This window comes from Calypte anna, chromosome Z, assembly GCF_003957555.1.
Source record: "Calypte anna isolate BGI_N300 chromosome Z, bCalAnn1_v1.p, whole genome shotgun sequence".
NCBI classification, from domain to species: domain Eukaryota; kingdom Metazoa; phylum Chordata; class Aves; order Apodiformes; family Trochilidae; genus Calypte; species Calypte anna.
The window spans coordinates 30,641,076-30,659,411 of NC_044274.1; the positions used below are offsets into that span (position 1 = coordinate 30,641,076).

Sequence of the window (18,336 nt, forward strand, 5' to 3'; positions counted from 1 at the left end):
CTGTATGGAATCACAGAGTATAGTGAAGAATGACTCTTCTGGTTAACATCATTCATCTACATTTGTCTGCTCACAAGTTTCTTAACCTTCCTCAGTTTTCTTCAGTATGCCTGGATGACTATGGGTGAGTGTGATTATTAAGGGGTGATCTGTGATTATTAAAGAGGGTGTCTAAAGGCAACTGCCTTCATCAGATTGCAGTTTTGAGTGAGAAAGAGTGGGCTGAAAGGAAAGGCTTCATTTACAGATTGGTGGAAATTGCATAAGATTCAAATTTACTTCACAAATACAAAACACAGCCTTTCTGCTAACCTGTCCTGTAGCTACAATCATATTATATTGACAGAGCAGGGATCTAATTCCTGCACCATGTCTTGGACTTTAACAGATTCCCTGCACACCATCAATTTTCTTGGAAAAACAGTCTTAAAAATAATGTTTCTTAAGATGAATTCGTTCCTTTTGGACAAAAACTCCAGTAAGTCTTTATGAAAAAATGTAGTATTGCAAGATCTTTTGGAATGTCCTACAAACTGCAGGTGAAGCCAATTCGCTAGCTCCTTTTTGGCCACAACTTGGAAATACAGCATATGTAGAAGTTACTATTATAGATTTATGGGAACTCTGTCATTTTTAAGGGTACCTGTAGAGCATAGAGCCCTTTAATGTCATGTTGCAAGCTCAGAGAAACTACAGAGCTACATAACGATGGTACTGGCTTATGAAGATAGCAATACCAATACCTTCTCCTGGGGTGGCACTCTACTTTTACTTCCTTTCTGCAGCAGGAATTGGAGCATCTCCAGAGGACCACAGTTCTAGCCTGGAAAGATAAGCCCTTTCTTGACATTTCTAGAAGCTTCTCTTAAAAGAAACAGCTGAAGAAAACATTACATATTGGCTTTGGATTTTTCACCAAAAAAAACTCCCACACCAATAAATGTGGAAAAAACAATGTATTTTCTTTGTTTATGCTTGTCCATAAAACTCAAGAATCATATTGTACACTGATATGAGAGAAAAAAATGCTTATCTGTTTCAGATTAGTAAAGTTCTCATGGGCAATTTGCTATTTTTATGCCATGTTTTTCATAATTGACATCTACTGTGTTTTTTAATAAACGCTAGACCACAGAGATTAATTTCTCAGCCACCACAAATCAGCCTAGATACACTGATTTAAATAGGGCTATGCTTGTTTATACCCACTGCAGTTTAACCTAAAGAGGGTTTGTAAGCTTTTTAAAGTTAAAGACTTGTTTCTTGTTAGGGAACTAAAAGAAAGAGAGACTGGGGAGCACGGATTACTGAAAACTACAGCTTTAAATGCTCAGCTACAAAATACTCAGAGGGCTTAAAGATTCATTGTAAAAAGATAAGATTACATCTTATATATGTATATAGGTTACATATATATATATATATATATATATATATTCCGCGGTTACTCAGTAGGTGGCAGTTAAAAGCCTCGATGAGTTTTGCAGTCGCCATTTAGGCAGCAGCAACCGCAGCAGAAAGAACGAGAGAGGCTGCAGCCAAGCCAGCAAAAGCATTAGCCAAGGCCCAGGCACTGGGGAGAAAGTGGTGGTGGAGGAAAGCTGCCGCAGCTCCGAGCCTCGGAGCAGGAGGGGATCAATCAGCAGGTGCTGCAGGGCTGAAGGGAAGGCAGAAGGCGAAGGAGCTGCAGCCCTCCTGGTTACAACAGGGACTCCTCTCTGGTGGAAGAAAACCAGGGCACAGAAAGTGAGCAGCTGGTGTGATGACAGGCAGAAACTGAAGAGCATTTGGAGCTTTCTGTTCCTACACAGGTAACTATTTTTCCGTTGTTTTTCTACATGACCTCCCCCCCCCCAAAAAAAAAACCCCAAAAAACCCAAAACAAACAAACAAAAAAACCCAACCTAAAACTCAGAGCTTTGCATTGAGATTAGAAGTATTTATTCTTTTGGCCAAAATCCACAGTCTTCATTCAGTCAAAATTTCCACTGAAGTCAATAGAGTTTTGCATGAGTTATGACAGCAAGGTTTGATATAAATGTATGTTATGTACAGAAAAAGTCATGCTATAAGATGGGGCTGACAAGGAAGCGAAAAGCTGGTCATAGCACCTTGACTAGTTAAAATTTTTTCGTGTGCTGAGATGCTAGAGGCTTCATAACCCATTTTATAAACAGCGTTTGTTAGAACTTGAGGTGCCGAATTTTGCCCTAGTTAGTACCACTGCCACTGCAGTGGTTTCAGGACAGGTAATTTTTTTAAAAATCAAAGCTATTTTTTAACTTATGTGATGAAAGAATATACAAATATTGAGTCTGGATAGCAACAACACCAGGTGTTCCTTTCTTTGAAATAAATACAACTTTGCAGCATTCCACTGGCAGGAAGGAATATTTTATTTGTTTAGTAGGTTGTGCCCCTCTCAACTGGATGGAAAAAAAAAGTTATAAAAGGCTATTCTCAAGTGTCTGTGAGTGTCTGAATTCAGATTTGGTAGTGCTTCCTCTCATGCTGTCTTGCCCGTGAAATATGGGATGCTCTCTCTGCTGCAGTACTCAGTCACAGCTGGGTGAGCTCAGTATGAAGCACCAAGATTTGTTGCTGTATTCATTCCTAAGGTGTTTTCTGAATGTGCCGTTTGTATGAGTAGCTTAGTCATACATTCATATATCTATACATTATACATATGTATACATTATATATGCCTGTTGGTAAATGCACACATATATAGGTATGTAATATATGCATTCCCATACCTTTCCACGTAAACAATGCAACTGATTGCTGTTACACCTTTCCAGATAAACAAATCTGCTTCTGCAACCAATTCCTGTTATACATTTCCAGGACTTCCAGTTTAATTTATGTCAAAAGTTCGCAGGTACCACAACTTCTCCTTCTGGGTTAGAGGGCTACTTTGGCTTCTCCCCCCCCGAACCCTCACCCTGTCCTTTGGGATTTCACTCATACTGCAGAGTTACCCCTGGGGTCCAGATGTGCTTACTAAATGCAGTAGTGTCCAGTTCTCACAGAATGCCATCTGTGCCCATCGTTCAGGGTCTATGATGTGTGATGTGGCTCCAGATTTCCTGGATTTTTCTTTTTGTGCTTGCACACCATGTTTCTGAGGCTCTTGCATGAAAAACTGTCCAAATGTGGAACAAGTTCAGCTAAACAGCAGCAGATCAACAGCCTCGTGAAACGGGGGAAATTATTGCACTGTACATCTGTTTATCTTCATCTCTGAGATGAGAGAAGATTAATAGATCTTCAAGGTCTTTTCCAGCCTTAATGATTCTATGAAAAGGGACATGAACACTCATAGGCTGGAAGGTTTCACACCGTTAGAACAGCAAGGCTCTGCAAGTACCTTCTCATTGAACTATAAGAATGAAAAAGTCTCTAAATGCTTTTCCGCTGGAACCCAATTACAGGGATTTTGTGAAATTGTTGCCTGAAAATTTGAAGAAATTGATTTGATAATCCAGAAGGTCTCTTTCAGTGCTAATTATCATTCTTTCTTTTCACTGGAAGTTGCCTGCATTAAAAAGGCAAATCCTTGCAAATAGGTTAAGGTCTTTGAAAACACTTTTAAATATACTTAAATGAAGCTAAATGCAGGCATGTTTCCCATGGTTGTGCCACACTTATTGTTTACACCAACAGACACAAAAGCCCTTATGGTTATCAGGCTAAATACCCCTTTCTCACAGTGCAGAGCAGAGCTCTTTGGCAGATGATTAAGAGGCATTGCTCCTTCTGGCCAAGTGGTACTGTAGTCTCTGCAGTACCAAGAAAAATAGTGGATAATACATAACCTGATAATGGTGGTTCCTAGTGATGGTCCTAATTACCTTTGAGGATCATCTGGTAATTTTCCTTTGTGCTAATCAACACACTTCTCCATTTCAAGATCCAAACATGATGTGAAAAAGCAGCCTCTCACTTCATTATGACAAAGCGTGCACTATTGCCTCAGACTTGTTTTACTAACCTGCACAAATTGTACTCTTGTTCAAAGAAGCTCTTACAGACTTACCACATTCAATTCCATGTTCTCTTTTTCTCTTCTTTCTTTTTGTACTCTGATGCTATTTTGCTTTTTTATACTTTTGTTATAGGTACTACACTGAATTGTTTTTGATTCGCAGTGTACCTCAGTAACTATTTGGTAGTATATAATAATCTGTGTTTAAATATTCTGTCTCTCATACTGTTTGTATCAGGCCACTTGTATCCTTAAACTGAAACAGCACCCACTGTGGGAGATTTTTTTGATCTGAAGGACTGATTCCAAATGTTTTTTACTTTATCCTTAAAACTTTGTATTACTAAGCCAAACTGAGAAATTTTCAGTATTAGACAAGAAAAAAATGGCAATGTGTTGAAACATGAATACATAATATTAGAAATATTACTTTCCTTTTAAATGAACAATTTCCTTAGATATACCAGGAAAAAATATTTTCCAACTTTTACTTTTTTACTTCACACACAAACAAAGGTTTTTAAGTATCAATGAATAGTTATTTTCCAGGCATATTTACTACTGTACTAAAATTAAACTGTGCATTATATTGTTTTGTCTTACTGCTGGAGAGGCAGTGGAAAAGTCCTACTTTGTGACAATGTAATTGTATTTGTAATTGTACAATGAATTAAAAGAGAATATATTTTATTTTGCTTTCTTGCAAAAAAAAAATTTGCTTTTAACAACAATTTAGTGATTTACTGTATCATTCTTGAAATGATTGTCAAAAGAACCCAAGCAAAATTTCAAAACAAGTGTGCCAAGTCTGTGAGAAACGCACTTTTCAACTTGCCGAGGTCAGGACCACCTCTTCCTTAGCAAATAAATTTGAATGGACATTTTTGTAGACATTTCTACCTGAGATTAAAAGCAGTCTCTTGATTTCTCTGACTGTGTAGGGCTGCACTATGCTATGACAGCAAAATGCAGTTGCCCTCACCCTGACTGCAGTAATGGAATTGGTTTTAGTTGAATCTGAGTGAGTGTCCATAAAATTATGACACCCTTTTAGAATCCTCATTTAAAATATGTTTGTAGTAAAGCAGCTATGTGAAAAGAACAAATCCATTCCCGCACTCTAGATGTTTCCTTTCCAAAATGATCAGTAGTTCTGACTTAAAATTAATTTGAAGCTAAGGAGACTTACCCTCTTTCATTTATTTTTATGTTCTTCTCTGAAAATCTAGGCTGACAGCTTTTACCTATTCTGAAAGAGTTAGTAATTTAAATAATACAATATTAGCTATCATCAGTAGCTAAAATACTGGTGTAAACCCAGCTAAAAACATTACAGTTTACCCAATTTGTTCACTCCAGCATTAAAACAATACCATGTATTATTGAGAAAGTATTTTATTTAATATTTAGAATACATTTGTTATAATTTTTTTCTACTGCTACCAATACAGGAATTGAGAATAAACTACCCTGTACTCTAAACCCACATTTCTTACTTAAGAATGGGAAGTATTGAAAGCTGAAGCAGTGATGCTCAGTATCAAATCACTTTTCTGTTTAAAAATAATTTAAAAAATTTTTAGGGAAAGTATTCAGTTTTGTAAATGTCCTGAGGTGCAGGTATGCAGCTTAATTCTTAAAGAAAAGACACTGGAGAATGAGAAGAAATGCAGATAAATTTTTCCTCCCAAACCAGTTTATGGTAAATTACATATCATAAGCAGCAAATAATCTCTTGTGAATATTTAGAAACTCCTATCAGCCCTTTCTGATTTGCAGAAAATTTTCAGTGGAAGTGCAGCCTTCTTACTAATGCCTGGAAGCATATCAGCAATGGGACTGCATTACTCCAGTACTCGTCAGGGATCCTTATGAGCCCTGCAGCCTGCTGCATTAACCTATTTATGTCTTATTGTCCAACAAAACAAAAGCAGAGTCTATAATATTTGCAGGTAGGGTTTGTGGAGGGCTTGACACGCACAGCCGGAACAGAAAGACAGATGCTAGTGTTCTCACTTGATGTTGCATTGTTTTCAATGGGTTATTATTTGGGCCCTGGAAGAGTATCAGAAGTATTCCAGTAGTCAGGATAGCAATTGAGCTATCATTCCAGCCCAGCAAGGAGTAGTAACAAAAGGTATTATACGCTTGTTATACACTTGTAAGTGTAAGTCAGAAGCCTTTAGCCTTTAATAAATCTATTTGTGCTAATAATGTCAAATTAATCTTAAGGATCTGAGGACTGCAGTGGGAAGGCAAAACAGCCACTGGTCTTTTTACAGTATCTTCTGCTAATTGGAAAGCAGTCTGCGTGAACACACGGTTCTTATGTGTAAATAAACAGAATATATATGGATGTAGTTTGTTGCCTATGCTTTTTTATTGTGATTTTTATCATGATCATGAGATTTTTATGATGAATCTCACCATACATGGAAATAAACATTCAAGGTCTCTAGACAAAAAGGATTGTTTAGGAAATTTTTCTCTTGGTTTGGGCTTTTTTACTTTTTCATGTTTTTAACTTTCTTCATTCTGGAAAATTTAAAAGCCACACCTTTCTTCATGAGGTGCATGATAAAATGTGATTTATTTTGGCTTGTGGATATCTGGAGAAGCTGCAGTTCACTTCAGATGGTAAAGTCTTAGCTAATTGCCAAAAAGATTAAAAAACAGAGGGGAAGAAAGGCCAGACTAGGTCTCTCTCTGAACCTCCTTTTTTATGGCTGACAAATTCTAGTTAATAAATCTACTGCTCTACTCAATGGCAAAGTGTCCGAAGTGTTGAAAGTTGAACACACCACACTGTAAGTTGATCTTTTCAGCTTTACTTCAGTAACATCTATTGAGAACTGTGCAAAAATTACCTTATTGGACCCCCTAATCTGGGAACAAAACTCAAAAAAATCAGTCCCACGGGGAGTTGAATACATCATTGTCATCTTGGCATTTTTATTTCTATGTGTGAATTCAGGAATACCTAATTGCACATACCCAAAAGCTTCTGAGTAGTTTCTTGCTGAGTTTTGACCATAAGTGCTTAAAATATTAGTATAGTGGTCTACCTAAATGCTTAAATAGATATACAAATATAAGAGTAGCTCCATTTAAGTCAATGAAGTGTTCAGCATGCCTAAAAGAAAGCCCATATTTAAGCAGTAACTGAGTCATTAAATTCTTTTCTAGTTTTAAGATCAGCCAATCCAGTAAACAGAAGTATAAACCTGTCCCCCTGGTGTAAGCTTAATTATTATTATTATTACTTATTGAGCAAAGTACAGTAAATTGCTGTCTTCAGATCCTACTCCACACTATTTCATGGAACATTTTTTTGCATTTCAGGACTTTCTGTTGTTTCTTTGTTGTTTTTTGTTGTTAGGTTGGTTGGCTGGTTTTTAGGGAGAATGTATGATCCAAAGTATCTAGCACACCTCCTTATGTTTTTGGCTTGAAAAGGAATGTAAAAAGTTAGTGCAATTATATATTATGCATATTATGCAATTATGCATAAATATTATTTAGCCTAGTATTTGTTATCCCAACAATCTCTGGATAGCATGTGCTAAGAATTAGAGACTTAAATTCAAGTGTGAAGAAGTCACTAATATTTAGATAAGCATTCTGAAAAAAAGGCATAATGTCACGGTAACATCTGAAACTGAAATTTTTATATGGTAAAGCAAATTCAGGAAGCAGTTTTAGTCTAAATGCATTGAATAATTTTAATTACCTCTATTATTACTGTCAATCCATGCATAGCTTCTCATGTTGAGGTGACTTGGATAGTTATCTTCCTCTTTCATGTAAGCATGCAAAGCATAAGAGGAGGTAGTTTGAATGGATACTTATCTCTGGCCAACACTGCTGAAATATCAGTGACACACAAATTAATAGTAGGAAAGTATTCTTCTCTGTTAGCAAAGATGACAAGAACAACACTCGAATAAAAGCCAGGGCTGACATGAATCAGAACAGCTACAGCATTTATGCAGAAAGTCACGATTAGACTAACTGATGATTTAAGAAGCAGAATTTCAAATAACATTTTGTTAAGCTTAAGAATAAAAAACAAAAGTGCTTTGCATTTGGACTATAATTTCATTTTGCATGAATAAGCTGTTTTAACTGTTATAATTTTGTCTTCAAACATGACCAACTTTCCAGTGATTTGAAAAGACCAAAGCAAAGCAAGCAACAAAAAACAAAGAAAAGGACTGAGAAAGCAAGTCTTGTAGTAAAACATGAAGACACCAGTGGCAGGAAAGCTGTTCTTAAAGTCCATATTCATCAACAGATCTGGTGAAAATGCTCACTGAGAACTGTGCCATAAATAATGGATAGCAAGAAAAAACTCCTTGCAGCACTACCTTATCCCCTTTAAGTAAATAATGTGTACCTTTTCCACCTTCGATATGGTGAAATGGCCAATAACCTTAAAACCATGTTTAAATCTGTCTAAAAGTACATTTGGTGTTATTCTTAACTGCATTTGGTATTATTCCTTACCTTGGACATTGCATCTTTGCATAGTGGTGTCACCACTGAGTAGCTTGATGGACTCTTAAGTTGATGCAAACTCTTGTACTGTATTGAATTTTCAACAATGGCGATACAAACAGAGGCATCACCTCAGAGTTTAAATAAAAATAAAAAATCAGTGACAGGCATGAGAAGACTTTACCTGAGAAAAAACTACTTTCAGGAAATCAATACACAGCATCAGGCAATTCCCATATTGCATCTCAGACTAACATCTTAGACATCACAAAACCTCTACTACTAGAGGAGTTAAGATGCAATCAAAACCTCTGACTCAGGCAGCAGAAGTAGTATTGGGTTGTTTTATAAATTAAATGCTACCCTAAAAGACCATCTAGCTAAGAAATTTTGAAGAAATTTTCCAGTTGTGACATTTTATAGAAGTCTAACGGTGCAATCATAGTGAAAAATATTTTGCAACCAGATGGGCACCATTTTCACAGAGGCTGCAGCACTGCCTCACCCTGCAGGCTGAGGCACCAGTGCTGGTTCAGCTTGGAGAACACATAACTCGAGGGGCACTAATGAGCAGCCTCCCAAAAACCTACAGGGAAGCCATTGAGAAGGTGGAGTAAAACTCTTCACAGCCATCGATGGTGAGAGGAGGAGAGAACAGGTATGAGTTGAAACATAAGTGGTTCAGACTAGACATAAGGGAGAAAACCAAATTGCACTGAAGGTAATTTCACAGGTTGCCCAGAGAGGCCAAGGAAAACCTTGGGGCTTTTGAGACCCCAGCAGGACAGAACAACATTTTCTGGTCTCACGGCTCATGGTCTCATGGTCTCAAAAGGCTTGACCAGAGACCTCTTCAAATCCCTCCCAGCCTGAATTAACCTGTGATTCTTTGATCATTTCTATGGTCATTTCTAAGGGCAATCTGAAAAATCTACCTAAGCAATCAATATGTTCTTTTTACCACTGTAAAATTTTCCCATTGTCTAACATGAATTTCTGCTATAATGTAATCCTGATATTAATTATTTTTTCCATTAATATGGAATTCTTCCTCTTCTGAACATTACTATGCATTTGAGGACTGTTACTGTTCAGATTCACTTAGAAGCTTTTTCATGCCATTAGGTGCTACATTTCCATTTGTTCTGATTTTTGGGCAACCATATGTGACAGGGTTTTTTGAGATTTCTGAGTATGCTTAAATTGTGAAGTTTAATGTGTCAGGAGTACACTCTGCTAGCTTTTAAAATTTTTTTTCTCTACTCTGTATTCATACTAAATTTTCATACTAAAAATTTTCACAGCGCATTTTTTTTCCTCATTCTCTACTTCCTAGCCTAGGTGTTATCTGATAGTGCAATGGTTCAGCTGCTTCTGAGGTGAAATAGACATGCTTTTCTCTCTTGCCTTTTGCTCACAAAAATTATCAAATTATAATACTCATGGAAGCTCATTCTATGCATGACTCTAAGCTCTGTGACTGTGCTGATTTTGCATGTATGCAGCTCTTAGGTACTTGTTTATTTTCAGTGGAACAGTGTCCTACCATCTCCCTCTGTCCTCATTTCTTGATAGCTACTTTGGTTTTGTTTGTTTTCTCAACAGTGTGAGCTGCTCACGCATTTCCTTTGTTTCTCAGAGGTTTCTCCCTCTTATATAAATACATATGGCACTCTTTTCTGACATCTAAATGAATATTCCTTGAATTCCCTATCAGAGAGAAACAATTTTGCTTCAGTGCCTAAGGCTGAACAATCTTACTTGTCAACGTTTGCTATATTTAAACAGGTCTCTGAGGGGGACAGTGACTGCGGTGTAAGAGAAATGGAAGGCAGTGAAATTGCCTTCTGCCTGAAGCCAGGCTGGGTAGGCAGAGCTGTGACAGCTCTCCACTTAACCTCAGGATCAGCATCCCCGGCTGCATTGGTTATTTTGCCTGTGTTGTGACATATGAATAAGTACAACTCCTTCATCCAACACATTAAGTAAAGATAGATGTTTTCAGCTTACATTAGAACTATAACAGAATAGCATGCTCTGGAAAAGAAGGATAAAAAGATCAGGGTATGCCTGAATGGAAAAATGAAGACATTAATGCAGCATGGGTAGCCATAGCTTTAATCTAAATAAGTGAAGAAAGCAACAGCATTAAAGACACAGAAGCTCAAAATCTAGTGTGAGTTAGTAAATGGGAAAAGGTCCTGGGGGGGTCCATTCACATCGATACCTCTACAGCATCTCTGCTATTCTCCCGATGCTACACAGGTAAAGACTTGAAATCCTGCTCCTCAGTGCAATCGCTCCTTCTGCTCCACTGAAGAAACAGCTTGAAGGCTCTTTTATCAGTCAGGAAGCCTTTTGAGTTGCTCTAGATTAGCTACCAACAAGGAAAAATTGCAATAGGCAAGTTCAATAACCTGGTGCTTTTAGAGCACTTGGACTAGAGCTCCTGTTAGATCAGTCCATTTTAATGAGAAAAATACTGGTACAGTAAATTTTGCCATTTGTTCCACACATATTTTTTATCTCTATGGCTTTGCTCAGAAAACAAATAATACCCTAGGCCCTCTTCAGCTTTCAGGATTCTTTTTTTTCGTGTTTATGTGCTTAATGTTCATTAAATATAAAAAGAAATGTGTACCTAATGAGCTATTAGTGATGGCAGGAAACTTAATTTTCACATGTATTTCAGTAAATTCTAAAACAACTGCAGCTTGCAACTCTGAAATCTTTACCATTTCTGTTATTTAATAATGACAATAGTGTTTCTGGTTCTACTAAAGGCAGATTTTTTAAAAACAGGAACTGATTTCAGGGATCACAGCGTTTTGTGACCTTTGAGATAGGCATCTGCCAGGCTTGACAATGTAAGACACTTAAAAATGTTGTGAAGTTTTCTGTGCAACCTTTCTGATAACTGTAGCATGTCTCCACTCAGATCTAATCTGCAGTGAAATGAAGATTAGAAGGAAAAGGCAAACTGATGTCAATTTACCAAAATGTACTCTTTGACCTGAAATTGAAGTGGAAAAACACGTGGAAGTGGGATATATGTTCCTGAAGACTTAGAAACAAAGTAAACTTGGTAGAATTGCTGAATAATCTACAAATACATGCTAGATGTTAGATAGGAGCACTGCCTAGTCCTAGTGAGATAAATTCCGTAACTACTGAAGAGGTGGCCAGTTTAGACTATTTTACTATCCCACATATGTATGCTGGTGTGTTTCAACAATGATTTGAGACTTGCTTTAGAGGTAGAAGAGTAATTCAGTTTCAACAATCTGGGCCTTGGACTTGATGAAAAACTCTTTTCTCAGTTGTAGATTTTTATTTCTGGGGTTATTTGTCCAATAGGAAACATCCTTAAATCACAATGTTTATTTAGTAAATTGCGAAGTGATGGAGATGTCCTTTTGTTACCAGTCCAGGCTGGACTGCAAATCCTGAATTTACTACTAGAATAAAACCTGGAGCAACCCATTGCAAATTTGCTTAAGTTATTACAGGCGTTCTGCCTTCACTTACATCACATTAATTTCTCTTGTTGAGAAAGATATCACATAGTACACTCTTCACATCAGCCTCTGTTAATGTCTGTATTGTTTTTTTTTATTTTTCTTCCCAGATTTTCCCCTGTGGCTGAACAACAAACACACTGAGAAACATGCCTGAGCAAAGCAATGATTACAGGGTGGTTGTGTTTGGAGCTGGAGGAGTGGGCAAAAGCTCTTTGGTCTTGAGATTTGTGAAGGGGACTTTCAGAGAGGTCTACATCCCTACCATTGAAGATACCTATCGTCAGGTGATCAGCTGTGATAAGAGTATATGCACTTTGCAGATAACTGACACTACAGGGAGCCATCAATTCCCAGCCATGCAACGTCTTTCTATTTCGAAAGGACATGCTTTCATTTTGGTTTACTCTATCACCAGCCGACAGTCCTTGGAAGAACTCAAACCAATCTATGAGCAAATATGTCAGATTAAGGGAGACGTCGAAAGCATTCCAATAATGCTGGTGGGGAACAAAAATGACGAGAACCAAAACCGGGAGGTGGACAGCAGTGAAGGAGAAGCCATGGCTAAGAAGTGGAAATGTGCCTTCATGGAGACCTCTGCTAAGCTGAACCACAACGTGAAAGAGTTATTCCAAGAACTGCTAAACCTAGAGAAACGCAGGACTGTGAGTCTGCAGATTGATGGCAAAAAAAGCAAGCAGCAGAAAAGGAAAGAGAAACTTAAAGGCAAATGTGTGATGATGTGAAACTGCACTATCAGGAATCAGTCAGGCAGTCTCACCTGTCTGCCAATACCGACGTAAAACCTATAGACAGCAAAAATCCATGCAAGGCCCCATTTATTAATATCTGTGTTAAAAGAAATACTTGGAATATGAAAAAAAATTTTACTGCAATTACTGTAAAAAAAGTAATTTAAAAAATCTTGAACTCTTTTAAGTGAAAAAAAAAAAAAAGGAAGTAAAAGAAAGATGTGATGTGAAAGATTTGGAAAGTCAACTTCAAATTTCTTTATGTTTGCACATAACTGCAAGAGAAAGCAAAGCATAATGTTTGAAGATAAACAAAGAAATGGCCATGAAGAAACCTAGAACATATAAATATATGCTGGATGGTATTATCACATCTTTTAGGATGTTGACAAACAATTCTGTGGAATTTTCATTTTTCTAGTGAGGCAGTGTGCATAAGGTAGTCTTAGATCTCCCAAATAAATTAACTACTTCACATTAAAAGAAAGTGTGGGAGTAGCAGAGATAAAAGACATAGCAGAGATAAAACATATATTCTGCCTGCCCCCCAGCATGAGATTTGTTTCTAGTGTTTGGACTGAAGAATGAATAAAACACAGCTCTGTATGGGAGAAACGGAGATCTTCTCCTTTTCTGGACCTGTTCCTTCAAGACACTTCTCACCCCAGTGAGAACATTTCAGAAAAGCAGACATTTGCCTGTGGAGTATGCCAGACTGCATAAATATGGTGAATGTAGACAAACAGAAAGCTTTATTATGGAGGACTGGCTAGGCAGTCCCCTACAAATGCCTTTTTAGAAACGGCTCATTTCAAATGCTGTGGATGGTTAAATGAGCACATGATGTAATTAGTGAATGAAAGACAAGTCTGTTGAACTGGTGGTATACTTGAAGAGGGGTTAGTGTAGTATACAAAGTTTTGATTCAAATTTCCAGGTTAGGTGAGTGAAACTTCTTTACATTACTGTGTTCCAATTAGAATGGTTTTGCATTTATGCCCTACTAGATATATTGCCTTTATATTGCTTGAAGGGCTTTATATTAGCCATTTGAACTCATGGTTTGAACTGCTGTGACTCTTCATAGATTTAAATACTGTACCTGTAGTCCACGTCCACAGAAATCTTGAACTGAAGATTTTCTGGAGTAAGTAGTACAGGATTTGACATACTAAGAGTTGCAGTCAGTACTGCATTATGATGCACTACATAACTCAGAACAGAAACAAAATATTTTAAACCACTCTGTCAAGGGAAATTACTTTCACCTTTGGAAGGTGAAAAAGTGTACAAAATGTGAGCTTTTATGGATCTCTCTCCAAAGATTTTTTAAAAACTAGCATGAATGAGTAAAGTATGCATCCTGCTGATGACAAAGACCATCTAAGATAAAAGAAGCACATTTTTTAAGGGATACATCAAAATTCTGTAAGATACAATTTGCACCATACAGGAATTACTTTGAAATAATAGAAACAAACCACCATATTTTTGGTAAATGTTTATGCCATTTCACACTATAGGAAAAATGCAATCAAGTACTAATATTTTTAATATGCATGCTGTTGCATTGTAAATATCTTATAGGAGCTGCTTAAATGTAGTATTGGCATTAAACGTTGTTACTTTGTTTCTCTGAAGTATTGCTTGCTTACTTTAGACCTCCAAAACAAAAGAGGCATTTCAGAGGTCAGGTGATGGTGTATTTTTTGAGCAAGAATATCTATTAGCACTGTCTTAAAAGGAACACAACTTCTGCCATTCACTAAGGAGTTTTGGCACTATTAAAATACAGTGTAAAACTGATGATTTACAAGAATACTAATTTTTGTGTGTTTACTTCATTGCATTAGAAGAGAAAACTGGAGAGCATGAAAAAGCTCTCCTGGCTCTTACATGATGCTTTTTCTCTGTAAATCTCAAAGCACTTCACAAAAAGGTCAGCATCATTATCTTAACTTCCTTGGTGGTGAAACAGGCACGAAATGAAGAAGCAGCTGCATGTAGGTTCCACATTAGGTGAGTGGCAGACTCAGGAACAAAAGAAAATCTCCAGTCTAGTGTGTACTCTGCTTAATCAGACTGGCTTTTCATATTCTGAAATGGCTTCTAAAACATATGAAGAAACCTGATATTGCTTATACAGCTAAGAGATTTTTTTAATTAGTTTCTTTTTGTCAGTCTGCCAACAGGTGGAACAGTATTCCAGATCAGGGATTCAAAATTTTCAAAAGCACTACATTTAGTAAGACTTTTATAAATGTTTTTTACAGCTACTTTTTTTGTAAGCTGACCAGTACTCATCCTTGCATCCTTGCACTGGATTCCACTAATGAAACTGGAAAATCAAAAAATAATCATGTTTAAGAAGTCACAAAAGGAGGTCAGCAGTACAGAGGTTTTCCACTGATGCTAACATGCCTAAGCAGACAGGATGGAATAATGATAGAAACTCAAAGAAAACGGGCCATATCAAGACAAAGATCCTTTAAACACTGTTCCTTTAACTGGAGGAATTATTTACACAGTAAAGAATCTTTCAGAAGTACAATACAGAGGAACTGAATTAGACTCAATAGGTTATGACTGCAAGTATATTACAGGTTGAAATTTGGCCTTGGTCTTTTTTTGGAATGTGCCACAAGAAAAAATAATTGTGTGGGAAAGATAGAAATTAAACAAGGAACTGCTTGTTGGTTGAGGTTGTTAGGTTTGAGGAACATTTCCTTTAATTCCCAGTGATTCCTCATCTGCTACATAGTAAGCCATGAATTATTTTGTAGACTTTCAGGTATTAAAAAAAGTCCAGTGCAGAAGTAGAGAAGCAATATTACTCATGGCCACAGACTGGAAAGACAATGTATTTTATAACTTTGTATCGTCATCCTAGTTCATACTATTAGATTTCACATATCTTGCATACTTGTGAGCTCTTTCAAAATACTTGTTTTGCTATTATTTATACAATTATTTTTTAATATAGGGAAATAACAGGTAAATAAAGAAAATATACAGTTTATTACATTTTGTGTTTTGTTTGGGAATGTTATGTCAGTATAAAAACTCTATAAATTGTAAATTTAAAATTAGAAAAATTTAAAACATGTAGGATCTATAGTGAATTTTATCACCAAGAACCATGTCAAAATTACTCTTTACAGCATGATTTTTATATGTATATACAAAATATTATGATATATAGTTGAAAATATAGCAACACAGAACATATGTTGTTTTGATTTAATTAGCAAATATTTTATGCAAAAATTTGAATGAAGTAATTTGTGCCTACACGTTTCTATGTTTCCAGCAATGTTTTGAACATGCACAATAAAGTTTAAATGGAAACACAAGTTTGGAAGAACTTTTGTTGGTGTCTATATTGTGTTTATTTTGTAGGTATACTAAGTATGTTTTGGTTCTGGTTTTTTTTTTAATGTGGTAAATGCAGTTCTCAGTTCTCTAAATTAAAACAAATTTTTACATATTATGTTCTTACACTCACCACTTCTTCACTCTTCTGAAACCTGTCCTGGAGTACTGTATCCAGGTTTGGAGTCCTCAGAACAGGAAAGACATGGAGTTGTTGGAGTGGGTCCAGAGGAGGGCCACAAAAATGATCAGAGGGGTGGAACATCCCTCCTGCAAAGACTAGAGAGTTGGAGCTGTTCAGCCTGGAGAAAAGGGGGTTCCAGGGAGACCTTTTAGCCTCCTGCAATACCTGAAGAGGGCCTAAAAGAAAGATGGGAACAAGCTTTTTAGCAGGGCCTGTAGTGATAGAGCAAGGGGTAATTGTTTTAAATTAAAAGAGGGTAGACTCAGACTAGATACAAAGATTTATTTTTTCTTTATTATGAGGATGGTGAACAGGTAGGCCAGAGAGGTGGTAGTTGCCCTGTCTCTGGAAACCTGAAAATAATGACAGCTAAAACTTTTTGTGTATGCAAATTTGAAACTTACTATATCGATCCTGCTATTCCTCCTACCAAATTCCCAGTATTTTTGTGAAATTTCCTACTTCTGCATCTAACAACATCCTACTTCTGTATCTAGCCAACAAGTGCAAAAAATTTCAAATGTAGTACTTTCACACTTCTTGTAATTCAGAAGATGTGGTAACAGCTGTCCAGTTAAATAATATTTTTTTTATGTAGGCAAAGAAAGGAACTCAGGCAAAGAAGGGAACTCAGGCAAAGAAGGGAACAGCAAACAAGCTTGAACACTTAAGGACATTTGTAGGCATTTAAACCAGTGATGAAATACTAATCATTGAATGTAAATGTCTTACCACTGTAAAGTAATTGGACATGGCACTCCACAGTGCTTTTTTTTTTTTTCAGTACAAGATCCTTTAAACTTGTAACAATTCCTATTAATTTTTGACTTCCACTAAACCATCATTTATTATGCTTGGTTATGATTCTGACACAGCCTAACGTGGAATACTGTAGTGGCTGTTCCAAGTCAGTGTCCTGGCATTTACACAACATAGTCAGTAACTGTTTTATGGACATTTCCCCTATCATGTTTCACAGAAACACCACAAGTATGACAAAATTTTTCTCCCTCTAAATTTTTTTGCCGTTGATTACTGCTCCTCTTTCCTAGTGAAGAATATTTTCCTTGGCATAGCATCATTCAGTGTTTTGAATACATACTTCTCACATTTAGTTCACAGGTATTTTAACTACCATTTTAACTGGTATATCTCACTCACCTTATAGGAATATTTTGTGATTAATTCACAAGTTTATTTCATGCAATCAATGGTGCCTAAAGTCCACTGACACTGCAAAGAGAGGAAGAGCAGAACTTGAGGGCATTGTAATTATGCATCTGGATGTTCCTTGTGAAGGCCATAGACTTCTCTAAATTAACCAGAGAAATGTGGAGTTTTAAAAAAAAACATAAAACCTCTTCTGTTTCATATTGTTTACCTTGGTCAAACACTACTTTTTACAATGAGTCATAGTGGAGCTATTGAAAATCAGAATGGAACTGAAGTGCTAAGGAGCATTTGTTGTTCAGTTATACGTATTTATTCCTCATTCAGATGTCAAGAAATGGCCCACAATGGATTCTGCAAGTGTATCTCTATCCTGATGTTCTGAAGCTGTAGATAACAGTGTCTGTTGCATGGAAACTGACACTGTATTTACATTAAGTTCAGTATACAAAGCAGGAAATAAATAATAACAGAGTCTCCGAATCGCCACAGTTGGAAAAGATCTCTAAGATTACATAATTCAACTCTCAGCTCAGAAAAAATACCATGCTCACTAGAGCGTGTCCAGAAGTGCTGTATTTACATAGGGTTTTTTAAAAATACTTCCAGGGATGGTTGTTCCACCCTGGGTGGCCCATTCCAGTGCTTGACTATTCTTTCAGTAAAGAAATTCTTCCTAATCATAGAATCATAGAATCATAGAATTGGCTGGGTTGGAAGGGACCTCAGAGATCAAATGTTTAGCCTGAGCCTCCCATGGCACAACTTCAGGCCATTTCCTCTACCCCTGTCATTATTTACCTGGGAGAAGAGACCAATGAGGTCTTTTTCCATAAGGGAGAAATATTTTTT

At 36.7% G+C, this 18,336-nt stretch overlaps 1 protein-coding gene across 1 annotated transcript; it reads left to right on the plus strand.

Annotated features, from left to right (window-relative positions):
- The first annotated feature begins 1,592 nt into the window (after positions 1–1,592).
- Positions 1,593–12,937, plus strand: DIRAS2 (DIRAS family GTPase 2). The gene is made up of 2 exons (XM_008505814.2): positions 1,593–1,811; positions 12,114–12,937. The coding sequence occupies exon 2, from the start codon at positions 12,153–12,155 to the stop codon at positions 12,750–12,752; it is 600 nt and encodes a 199-aa protein (XP_008504036.1). The 5' UTR covers positions 1,593–1,811; positions 12,114–12,152; the 3' UTR covers positions 12,753–12,937.
- Positions 12,938–18,336: the final 5,399 nt, after the last annotated feature.